General features: G+C 41.4%; 1 protein-coding gene across 1 annotated transcript in view; it reads right to left on the reverse strand.

Moving 5' to 3' along the window:
* Window positions 1-3,852: 3,852 nt before the first annotated feature.
* LOC115773644 (lysine-specific demethylase RSBN1L-like) overlaps window positions 3,853-13,045 on the reverse strand; it is a 40,440-nt gene continuing 31,247 nt past the window's right edge. The window contains exons 7-9 of the mRNA XM_030720495.1: window positions 10,181-10,351; window positions 9,915-10,023; window positions 3,853-8,007 (exon numbers count right to left, since the gene is read on the reverse strand). Of these exons, the coding sequence (XP_030576355.1) occupies window positions 6,202-8,007; window positions 9,915-10,023; window positions 10,181-10,351 (2,086 nt within the window). The 3' untranslated portion in view covers window positions 3,853-6,201. The remainder of the gene's footprint in view (window positions 8,008-9,914; window positions 10,024-10,180; window positions 10,352-13,045) is intronic.

Here is a 13,045-nt window from a genome sequence, read left to right on the forward strand (position 1 = left end):
ATGGCATGTAGCCTCAGTTTATTAAGAGCCATCATCACAAAGACAGGTGAGCAGGCTGCATGAGCAGAGATAGGCGCAGGTCAAAACAAAAGATGGTGTTGAGGTAAAAAATTTAGCCCACAATCATCTTAAATCTATAATATGTATTATTATAAGTAACTCATTCTACTACTTAGCTTTCATACAGTCTGCTTTCATTTCATAGTACCAAATATTAGGGCACCTTTTTGCTTTACTTAATGAGCAGCTGGATTTACAGGTCAATTTGTATTTTTATGGTTTTATTGTCACAGCACATAATCTTCCATTTAGTCAGAATTTATCCAAAAATTTCACACTAAAGTCAAAAATATAAATACCCATTTGTTATTTTTTTTTCTGTCTTTTGCTTGACATCAATCAGCACACAACTTCTCAAATATTTATGTTTTAAGAGGGGACCACAGATCAGAGTACTTAGTCACGTGAGAAAGATAAATACACCCAGCAATAACCTGAAGTAATCATTTCCTGCATGATTGTATCAGTCCTGTACATCGTTGGGGAGGAATTTTGTCCCGCTTCTTTACAATGCTGCTTCAGTTCATTGATGTGCATTAATTTATGCGCGGATTTCTTAAAGTCCTGCCACTGCATTTCAATCAGTTTGAGGTCTGGACTTTGACTGGGTCATTGCAGCATCTACTTTTCCTTTTCAGCCATTCTGTTGTAGGTTTGGTTGCTGCGCTTGGGATCATTGTCCTGGCACATGATCCAGTTTCAGCCGAGCTTCAACTGTCAAACAGACGGCCTCACAGAATACTTTGGTATACAGAGGAGTTCATGGTTGAGTCAGTGACTGCAAGGCGCCCAGGTTCTGTGGCTGCAAAACAAGCCCAAATATCACCCCTCCACTGCCGTGCCTGACAGTTGGTATGAGGTGTTTGTGCTATGCTGTGTTTGGGTTTCTCCAAATGTGGTGCTGTGCATTATAGTCAAACATCTTCACTTTGGTCTCGTCTGTCCATAGGACATTGTCCTAGAAGTCTTGTGGTTTGTTCAGATGCAGTTCTGCTAATCTAATTCATGCTGCCGTGTTCTTTTTAGAGAGAAGAGGCTTTCTCCTCACAACCCTTCCAAACAAGCCATACTTGTTCAGTCTTTTTCTAACTGTACTGTTATGAACGTTAACATTTAACATGCTAACTGAGGTCTGCAGAAAAAGGTGTACCTCGGACTGTCTGAGATGTACCTCTTGTGATTTTTTGCAGTTCCTCTGATTATTGCACGCTCTGACCTTGGAGTGAATTTGCTGGAACAGACACTCCTGGGAAGATTTGCCATTGTGTTAATACACACACCTGAATGCGCCAGACCAGCAAACTGACAAAAATTTCAGCTTTTATACAGGTGCTCACATTTGCACATTTAATCAAGTGCATTTTGATTAGCAGCGCCTGGCTGCTACTTACCCTCTTAATTCCTATGGAAGCAGCAAGGTTGTACTTAGGCTATCACGCAGTGCTTTTGGCTCAGTTTTTGTTAAATAATGACTGTACCTGTTTGTGAATAGTAAAATTGGTTCCAGTTATTTATTAATGAGCAGCTCATGTAGTATAAGTATAGTATAGCAGTATAAGCAGGTTTTGCTTTACTGTTTTTTTTTTTTAAAAAGCTATTTTACTGTATAGAATATCTTTATTGAATTGTATTCAGCGCTTTGCATGCAGTTCTATTGTAATTGATGGAAATTTCAACTTTTTTCCCTTTGAGTCATTTTTTGTGTCATCTTTTGATTTATTGTATTTGAGTCTACTTTATTTAAGCTATTCTTTTGGGTTGTGTTTAATGTTTTGGTTTCTGCAATGCAGGAAATTGCCAACTTTTGCAATAAATAAAGTATATCTTCTCCTGTCTGCCCAGTACAGAGTTATTTTACATTTCATACTTGTGAACAATTTACATGTGATTTCATAACATAACGCACAGAGTGAAATTAATAGCACCCACAGTAATTTCAATTCTATTTAATGAATGAAATACTGTACCATTGCACTTGTGTGTACTCAAAGACTGAGCGCATTCACAGTTGAGTGAGGTTTATCATGAATGATCCTAAAATAATTTCTTTGTCTCTGTTCCAGCTTCCTGCCTCGCTCCCTCTCCCACACTGTAAAGGTCAGCTGAGCTCCTCTGGCAGGGAAGGATGAAGAGAGAGGGAGGAAAGGGTGTTCTGAGGTGGATTTGACCTGACACACACCAGCCCTAAATTACGGGGCGACTGCATTGTGTTGTGGATGTGTTGTCTGCTCGAATCCGACCCGTTAAAACTGCTGAGCTCATTGCTGCAGACTGCAGTGAGGGGGCGGCTTGCATAACAGGGAAACAGAAGCAGAAAATACCAGCAGGTGTACACCGGACAGAGGTGGAGGAATGGTTTTAAAAATTATAAGCCTGCTTTTAGCCCAAGTTTAAGTCAGACAGGTGTCTGCAGGTTTTAAGCAGGCTCAATCAAGTCATTTTAAGTCTTATAAATGACTCCTAAGGCTAAAGAGTAAAGCAAAGTGACATTTTACACAGGAAAGATGTTTTAAGCAATATTTTATCTTTCGAGTGGATCTGCTAGGCTGTGAAAGAGTTGCTCATAGCATGAACTGCAGATTTTCTCTTCACTTCTAAGAAGCTTCAGTGTTCAGCTCATTGTATTGATTTATTTATTAACGTCAGGCTCCCCACAGCTTGCCAGCAGTTTCAATATATCATCTTCAGAGGAAGGTATGTCAGTGCAGTGTTTTCTACTTCTGCCCCCAAGTGGCCAAAAATAAATAAATAAATCAGGTATTGCAGGGAGCTTTTTGGAACCTTACCATAAAAAATGCAGTCATTACCATAAACTGTATATAGAAGATGGATGCCATCATCACCATCTTTTTTTTTTAGAATCCAGAAGTAACCACATTGGACAACAAGTAGGAGTACAAAGTTATCAGCTAACTAACAAGCTTGATTAAAGATAGCTTTTAAATTAGCCTTCAGTAACAGATCGCTTATATTTCACTTACCAAAACTGAAACACAGGTATTTTGGATTCTATTAAATATGCTGCATAAGGTGCACAGTTGGTTGATGTGAACTGCCTGGCAGACAGCCGCATCTACATTAACCTAACAAATAAAGCTGCAACCTTTAAGCCTCAGTTAAATTTAAACATCTGGTAAATGGACTGGTTCTTATACTGCACTTTTCAACTCTACCTGAGCACTCAAAGCACTTTATACGTCTCATTCACGCACACAGCCATACAAGCACTTTTTTTCTATGCTTTCTATCTAACATTCACACTTGGATGAACGCATAGGGAGCAACTTCGGTTTCAGTATTTTGTCCAAGCATAATTTGGTGTGCAGAGTAGAGCAGTCAGGGATCAAGCCACCAATCTTCCTATTAAAAGATGACCTGCTCGACCTCCTGAGCCACAGCCACATCTAAAGTTATATATGAATTACCTCCCTGTACAGCTTTTGTAAATGGGGGAGGAGGACAGTTTGATGATTGGCTCACTTCTGGAACATAGACAGGATAAAAGATGGACGTAGCTTCTGGATCTGAAAAATGAAGCCAATGTGACAGAGCCTGAAACCTGCATTCTTCTCAATGACCCCCAGGGGGCGACTCCTCTGGTATTTATTTTTGTTTTACCGCCACCACCTGTTGATCTGAGGAATAGCATAAAACAGATGCCAGGATATGGATCCACTTTTATCCTCTGCTCCCATTTCCTACCTGCATTAGTCTGTTGTGCATTGCAGAGAAAACACAATCAGGCAATGAGAATCAATTCATACAGTGAACCTTTTATTAGCTAGGCTCATATTTAAAGTAGAAACCACACTACAAGTTCTTTTCCCCTTTACAAAACTCATTATGTACACTACAGTGCTGACAGTTAAAAATAAAAACAAAAAAAATTGAGATAAATAAACCCTGAAAACAATTGTAGCCCCTGAAGACTTCTGTTTTCAGCCATAATTTTTGTCACATTTGTACAAAAAAAAAAAAAAAGTTCCTGTCGTGTTTCTGTAACATCCAAAACCCAAAAACCATAAAAAGAGCGGCAGAGCGCCTCACAACTGGTAATCAAGTGCTTAATTATCACCTCGCTCTCCCCCAGAGCCACACAGTGAAGACTTCTGACTCTAAACTGGAGTCCTTTGAGGCAAACTGACAAAAATGCTAAGGCGTTATCTTTCTTTTTCCAAGATTTTTTTCAGGCTTGTGGTGAAATGAATCATAGTAAAAAAAAAAAAACAAAAACACAAAACAACCCTGCTTTGAGGACGTCACTTCACCACACCCTCAGACCGCAGATATTTGGAGAGCTTTCAGCGGCTTTAGAGACCAATTTAAGGCTTTGCTCTGATTTTCCAGTAAAGACGAAGACTCCTTCACTGCATGTCTCTGGACCATTTAGTAGTTCACAGTTAAGGACAGGCACTGGGGAAATGTGGGCTACATTAGCAATATCAATAGTAAAAATCAAGACACTAATGACAAAAAGTTTCTCTCAACAACAAAGATACACAACTGTGGGACATGCACCGAGACAGAAGAGTTTGACTCTCATGATTAGATATTTGGAGAAACATATTCTTCACAGGCGATGCTAAAAAAATTGACTTTCAATAATTTACTGTACTTTTAAACACTTCACTCCTTGGTTCATAAATAAAACATTTTATAGACTCCACACTGTAGAGAAAGCGGACTTCAGGTAAATAGATAAATAGTGCTTTGGAAATGAGTGACAGTGTACCATCTGTTTTCAAAGTGTAAATAAAAAAAATAATAAAAAGTGAGCCTGAATACACTGAAGTTACAGTCTTGGAAGAACCTGAAATTGCCCTGTGGATAATCAGATGGAATCTGCAAGTCTCGACCCAAAGTTTCTACAATAATATCAACTGTATTTCCACACACATTAAAACTGCTTTAATGAGTCACATTTGGGATATCTTGGTGTGCTGCATCTATATGATATTGCTCTTTGAATAGGAGCTCGCAGTGAGCTCTTAATGTAGCTGCTTATTAGTAAAACACATGGATCAGGTTAGGTGATAAAATTCAGGTTCAGGATTTGTCCTGAATGCATTTTCCTGAGACTTCTGGAGGCCCTGGGTCAAGTATTTTCCTCAGAGCTTGTTCTCAAAATTAAGAAACCCTGGCACACATCCAATAGACACAAAAAATAATTCATATATAAAAAACAAACAAACAAACAAAAAAAAAAGTCAGGAAAATTACACAAAGAGCTCTGCCTATTGTGCCATTAAGGGCAGCCAGCACAGCGCAACCTCAATACTTCAAAAATGTGACTCTTAATGGCCTGACTGAACGCAGTGCTACTGTGAAGCTCACATCATGTTTAGTAGCACTAAAACTACAGGAACATTCATGTAAATTACACTCCTACTTAATGTTTCGTATCACTTGGTGGAATAAAAACATGAATACCTGCTGTCACCATAACAATAATGTGGAAATACAGTTATATATTTCACAGGTTATTGCAGAGCATTATTGCTCCAAATACAATATTAGAGAGAACTACTGTGATAGATTGTATTGATTTGGATGTATTGACACAATGCAGTACATGAAATGTAGGAATATTACATCAATACACCACTGAGAGCCATCATTGTTTCAGAAACAGTCTTGGGCACAGAGAACATACCAAAAAAAAAAAAAGCCACAAAAATGGAAGCATTAGCTGCAAGTTTCACAAAAAGGCCACACTTACGACCTTTACATCTCTGACACAATTCTGGAGAAATATTTTCTTCCTACATCTGCCAGGCTCACGGAGAATCTGAAGTTTGAAAGGAGTTATACCCACTTCAAAAAAAAAACCAGGACCAGACAGCAGTTTGGCAGACGAGGGGGCTCGTTTGAGCCTGAATAATCTCTCAAAACGACTAAAGGCCAAAGCTACCTGTAAATGAAAGGAATTCTTAATACTTTTGAACTTGCGCACAACCAAAGCATCAGTACAATCTAAGCCAGTTCAGTCCAGAGGTCTGGGTTATATTAAGTCCATAAACTATGATACTGTGTCTGCTTCCTAACTCCTTAGTTATTTATTTTACATTGTTTTACAACAACACAACCAAAATTTTACGTATACAGTCATTTAAAAAGAGCTTCATTATGTACAAAAAACTACTATAAAATCTGCTTCGGCTCCTCGTCGTGGTTTGAGTGCGGGGGGAAAACAGAAGGATGAGGTTGAGGAGGTAGGGGCGGAGGAAGAGGGGGAGGAGGGGGGTGTGGGGAGGAGGAAGGTGGTGGGGGAGGAGGGGGGTGGGGGAAAGACTGTGACAGAGGCAGCTGAACCTGCATGGGTGCTGTGGTTTGGTACTGTGGTTGTAGGGGATAAGAACCAGGAGGCTGAGAGAGGAAAGACTGAGGGGGGAGGAAGTGGTGGGAGCTGAATCCAGGATGCTGAGCGGGGAAGAAGGTTTTGGCGAACTGGTGCGGATGAGAAAAATGAGGGGGAAGAGACTGGGTGCTGGTGAGGGGAGCGCTTTGAGGGGGGGAGGCGATTAGAGGGGGCTGGAAGTATGGCTGGGACTGCGTGGTCATATTTGGTTGGTGGTGCAGGTGAAGCTGGCTCAGGTGGACTGAATGTGGCGGTGCTTTCTGGCTGAGGAAAGAGTTTAGCGTTTGAGGCTGTGTGGAGAGGGAAGGATTGGAGAGGGGATTTTGGGGGAGGACTGGAGGTCTGTGAGGGAGGTGGGAGTGTGGCAGAAGAGGGGAGAAAGAGAGAGGGAGCATCTGAGGGAGGGGAGGAGGGTGGAGACGCTGGGGTGTGTATTGCTGCATGTAGTTTCCTTGCCTCGAGGCATCCTGTGGTGGATGTATTGGCAAATCCGCGGATGTCCTGGAATCTGAGTCTGAAGTGTGAGTCCGTGCCTCTGGGCGCGTTTGTGTCCGTGCGTCCACCCCTGTGTGAGTCCGTGTGTCGACTTCAGAGGCGTGTGTCTTTACATCCACAGCAGGTGACCCCTGCACCTGCGTCTGTGAAAGCACGTCTGGCTTTAGGGAAAGCGAGTCTTTGTCCTTGGGTTGATCCAACTCTGAGGAAGCAGGAGGCTGGGAGAAAGGAGGGAGCGTGGAGAGAAGGGAGTTCGCTGTGGGCTTGGAACTAGTCTGGGATGAAGAGGAAGCCGGCAGAGGGGAAGATGTGGACACCACAGTAAAGGAGGAGGAAGAAGAAGAGGTCGAAGATGGATGGGAAGCTGCAAAAGACGAATGCAAACTTGTGACAGGTGAGTGTGAAAACATCGAAGTGGAAGACTTTGGGGATGATTTAGGAGAAGCTGAGGAGGAACTTCTACTGGAAGACATTGTTCTGCTGTCTGAGAGATGAAGGTGGTGGTGATGAGGTTTTGATGAGGTTTTGGGTTCTGTGTTCTGCTGAGGCTGAGAGGCAGGAGGGGGCATAATGAGAGGTGGAGGTGATTTGTTCTTGCAGACAGGAGCTGGAGGTTCTGCCTTCACTCTTGCAGGTGGTGAATCCAGCTGTTTAGGTCTTCCCTCTTCATTTATCCTCTTCATCGCATCCTGTATGTCTGAGTGCACTGAGAGAGCAGATGGACGTTGAGGCTGATCATCATCCTGCTCCTTTCTGGCAGTCAGCAATGTCCTGTTTTCTGCCACCTCCACCTCAACATCCTCCTCCTTTACCCTCTCCTCCTCATCCTCAGAAACGGATTCTGCCTCTTTCTCCTTCAGCTCGACCTGTTCCTCTTCTTCCTTTACCTTCGCCTCCTCTCCTCCTTCTCCCTTGTGGTACTGCTGTAGGCGGACATGCCATGCCAGGCTGCAGACAGCAGACACTGTCTTGAACTGGTGGACCACGTTGCGGGGGATGAAGTAGATGTCATCGTGGCACAGGCGGATGCGAGCGTATCGAACGCCTTCCCGCCGCAGCTGGTTTAGTTTGGCGTCGTCCACCCACTGCACGCACTTTAAAGAGAGAGGGTGGGAAGAGGGTTAGATGGAAGAAATAAACATCATAATACTACCATAAGAAGAAGAATTCAAAGCAGCCAAGAGCCAGACTGAGTTAGATAAAGTAAACAGAGGGCCACGCATTGGAAAACTGAATCGAAACACGTAAGTCACAATGAAAATATTACTAACCAAAAAGATTTCCCTAAATGCTTTATCAAGTTTCAAATTAGCCTACATCTTGACAATAATCTGATACACACCACTTCACAGGTCACTGCTAAAACAGACTGCATGAAGTTAAAAAGCAGCAGCCTCACTGCAGTCTTTGTCTACTGCTGCCTCTTACTAACATTTCGAGAGTTGTTTTGGTTTCCTTTAAAAATGCCGAGCTGGACTGAGATGGTCCGCGGGCACGTTACGACCCCTGGGGCAACATTTTACTGATGTGCACTTCAAGGCGTACAGATTAAATACATTAAAAATAAAATTCCTTTGCATAGGGAGGCAGAACAGTGGTAGTAAGAAAATCTCGTTCTCTGAAGTTCCTTTTGATCTCCTTCAGTGCAGTCGGCACAAGGGGAGCAGGAGTCTCTTTATCTCAGAAAGGAAAAGCTGCACAGAGTGCAAAATCAAAGATGACAGAAAGAAAATACTGAAGGAGCTTCAATGTGTTATTTTTACTTGTCTTTTGTTGCCATTCTCTGTAAAAGGGTTAAAAAAAAAGTGTTTGTTCTTTTAGGGCTGCTCAATGATTGCAAAATCCATGATCACAATTGTTCTAGTGTCAGTTATTTAACTAGATTGCTCAAATATCACGTACTTATGTAACTTTTAATACATGTTTATTTTAAAGGGGAATTTTCTGAACTATAATTCACATGATAAACAAATAAATACAAAAAAGATGACATGGATCCATCTGGTAGGGAGACTAGTCGGAGTTTTGACATTAAATTCTGCCTCACAAGGACAACAGCAACCTCCACCGGGTAATGTTTGCAGGTGCAGATGGAGGCAACAAGAAGTCCAGGTGGCAGTGGAATTTCAAGCCACAGGAGACCTATTCAGTACCTATGGCGAGAGCGATGGAGAGCCAAACGCATGCCACCAAAAGCAGAGGAGGAGAGAGCCACAGATTAATAATCCTTCAACAGGTTATCCTATGGAAGCCTTGTTAAGAGATTTAGTTCTTCTACACAGCTCTCACTGACCAAAGGCTCGAGCCAAACTAAAGTGTGAGAGTCTGGAGTTTTAGGCAGGAGCGAAATCGCAACGCTGCTTGATTTGCAGCACGACAAAACAAGATCCTCATAGTGAAAAACAAGTAAACGTTGTCTTCCAATTAGCGTGCTATTATAATTGTAGAAATTAAAAACCAACTAATCCCCCAGTTATTACCTGGTTTGTTTTTCTTTCATTGATTTTAAAGGAGAACTCACAACAAATAACAGCAGCCAAGAATACTGCATTCACAAGCAGCCTACAACATGGAAACAAACTAATCCAAAAACTCCAAATGCACTCTGAACAGACTGCACTGACCATTAAATCTTATCTGATTGATTCTTAATAATCTGTGTAACCAGGTTTCCCTGGAAAAACAGCATTAATGCTGAGCAGATTATCCTGGTGAAATAAAGCAAACTAAACAAAAAAATAAATAAATAAGAAGAAATATTAATAATTTACTATACTAACACTTGTCCTTCCTTTTATCAAGACAAACCTCTAGCTGATGATAAAATTGCTCCACCAGGTGGCAGCATCCATCATGAGGTTTACGCTCATGTTTCAGTAACATTGTATCTAATTTGAGATATTATAAAGGTCAATTTACTGGGATTAATAGGAGAGTGTGTGTGTGTGTGTGTGTGTATGTGTGTGTGTGTGTGTGTGTGTGTGTGTGTGTAATGTAACACCTGAGACAGCGGGGGTTCATGTAAGTCCAACTGCAGCCTCTGAACTACATAAGGGAAATCACCAGCGTGGAAACACACAACATCTTTGGTTACACGAGGAGGCTCCGAGCTGAAAACAACCGAGGGAGGGCAGGAGAGAAGGATTATATGAAATCCGTCAGTGACTAAGCTGTATAAATACAGAGTGTGTGTCACTTCCACACAGACCGCCATGTACCAAACTGTCTAACATTTATAGCATGCGCTACTGTTGCTTCAACGCCTACCTTTCTACGGAGCATAAGGCCTTCAGCACCCCCACGGCTGCCGTGGTCTGGCGCTCGAAACCCTGTCCGATGTGATCAGCGTGGGCCCGCGTCCGATCCTCAAACAGCATCTCTCTGGGCTCGCTGGTCCTGGGCAACGACTGAAGCAGGTTCTTCACCTCATTTGCAGAGCTAAGAGAAAGAGCAGAGTGAAAAAGTTGAAAAACACAGAGTGCCCACACAGTTCGTGGTTTTCACCCGTCTGCTTCCCTGCTGTCTAAATAAAGAAGGAAATGACTAAAGGTGAGTGGGATGCTCACTCTCCCAGGCTCTCTCTTTCCTGTCTGCTATATAAAAGCACAAAAGAGACTTTATCTGCTGCTGGTGTTGTTACATCGGTTGTGAGCCAAGACAAAGACAGGAGCACCTACAACAACATGTCAATTAGCCAGAGGGATACACATATATTGATAGTGGCTTTAATAATTTAAAAATAAGATGGAGTTTATCACAATCAGCAGCCAATATTTATCTCTTGTAGTCTAAATGTTACATTTTCAAAGGCTGCCTGCCAGAGAGCAGAAAGGCTTTAGAACATATGAGCTATTTCCTGTAATAAAAGTGTGTTTTGTTTCCTGACATTAAGGGGGAAATAAATACAATAAAATAAATCAAAACTGGTATTTATGTCAAACCAGGATTTTACAATTTCCACCTCTACAACAGCCAGCGCTGACATCATAATGCTGTACTTTTTAGCCTCAGGATTACAATTATCAGTTGGCAAAGCTGCGACTTGGCTATCAAGTTGTTTGCCAAAATTATTGCAGATTTTTTTGCCCCACATCACAGACTGTGTCCAGATGTTTGCAGGTTCGATTTAAGATCTTTTTAGTAACACTAACCAAAATTTAACACATCAAAACTGAAAATAAAGACACATAACATGAGAGTATTTAGTTGAGTGTAAGAACATGTTTATTAATGGGAAAAGAAAAACATATATACAACTGCCTGAAATGTTTTCAGCAACAGCGTATTTTGCTTTGTAAGCATTTAACAAAGGAGCAATTGTTATTCTTGCACCATTTGTCATGAAAGTCACATCTTCCCTTTTCTAACGAGCAGGCTGGCTAACAAGGCCGTCACCTTCTTCATCACAATCATCCTCGGGGTCTCAACCAGCGTACTGCAAGACTGGCAGGGTGTAGATCAGGCCTAAACATTGGGAAATTTTGCATATTTAAGTTTTTTTTTGGTTTTTATGAGGCAGTCTTTAAGTGCTGCCATCGCAAACTGTTCTTACACATAAAAAAAACATCCTGAACAGTTTAGGTGAACTTATAAAGCACAGTCACGCAATTACACTGCACAGTCAACAACAAAATATAGCATTCATCTAGTGATTTATAGCTCAACTGTCATGTCAGAACTTGGAAACATCATAGCTTTGGGGTGAACCAACAAACTATAATATAATAAAAAGAAAGAAAAAAAGCAGGCATGCTTATTTAAAAAAAAACAAGCTGTGAAACTTAAACTTCCGACCCCATAAAAACTACAACTGAAATTGCCAGTGCTCATAATTATGTAGATGATACTTTTAATGTTTCATAGAAGCAGAAGGAAACAGGCGTGTCTCAGCCCGTGGCTTTAGTGAGAGTTTCTGAAACATTTGTGGGTGTAACCCTCAAAGCGCCATCAGGGCCCAGCCTATGGCTTTCACACCGCACAGACGTTACACATATCGTACCTCCTCTACTTGGATACATATACAATAATACTAACACTGAACGTGGACAGAAAATAGGAAGATATCATCAATAACATTCAGTGTGCAGTACCGCCGGCAGTTAATCTACATATTTAAATACAATAATATGACATTTTTTGTTTGATTTCATTTTACAGATCTAAGAATTTATTTTAGTCCTTCAGTTTATATGTAAGACGTATATTTGCATAAACTAAAAGATGAAAGACAATAACTGGTAAACCTGTAGCCACAATGAATCTAAACACTTACTGTGGCCCTTCAGGCGCTGTGACACAGGGAATGAAGAGACGTTAATTTGGACACTGTTAAATATTCTTGTATCAGTAAATGCCAAAACACCTTACAAGCTAAAAGTTTGTTAAACCACATTTATTATCCATGTATAAACATTTACATGTGAGATTTTCTAGCTTCAGAGGAACTCCTCTTTTTTTCTAAGGCTAATTATTTTATGGCTCCATGTTTATTGCCAGCATAATACATGTTTATAAACAAGTGTGAACAATTGGAAATCAGCAACCTCCTTTTGCATGTGAAAAAACACGCTGCGTTTCAAGGAGTTTAACACCAATGCCAGACGATGTACACAGATTATGTCTACACTTGGCTTCATGCATGCAGACTGAAGAGCTGTGAAGGAAAAGCATAGAAATGAGCCGTGCTGCCAAACAATAGAAGTACTGCAGTCAGCTCACTGCTGGATCAGTGACTCACACTGGAGCTGCAGTCAAATTCAAACAAGAGTATAAACACACGCACAGAGTCTGTGAGAGATTCCTTCGAGAGCGTAACACAGACACACACACACACACACCAAGAAAAAAGCTGTGAGACTACCCATGCTGAATGCAGAATTGTGCGTTCATTCATTCAGAGATAAGAGGAGAGAGGCATGAGCTGGTGGAAGAGGAAGAAAGAAGCAGAGGAAAATAGTGCAGAGAGTGGAGGGGGGAGATGAACACACACACATACACCCCGAGCTGAGTGTGTCTGAGCTGACTGCAGGCTGACAGTAATAAATGTAAAACCAGGAAAGCTGGTAAGTGAAACTGTGAAAAGGGAGAGCGTAAAGGAAGGAGTGCTGAATGTGCACATCTTTGAAGCCTACC

The sequence above is a fragment of the Archocentrus centrarchus genome, chromosome 23 (assembly GCF_007364275.1).
Source record: "Archocentrus centrarchus isolate MPI-CPG fArcCen1 chromosome 23, fArcCen1, whole genome shotgun sequence".
Lineage (NCBI taxonomy): Eukaryota > Metazoa > Chordata > Actinopteri > Cichliformes > Cichlidae > Archocentrus > Archocentrus centrarchus.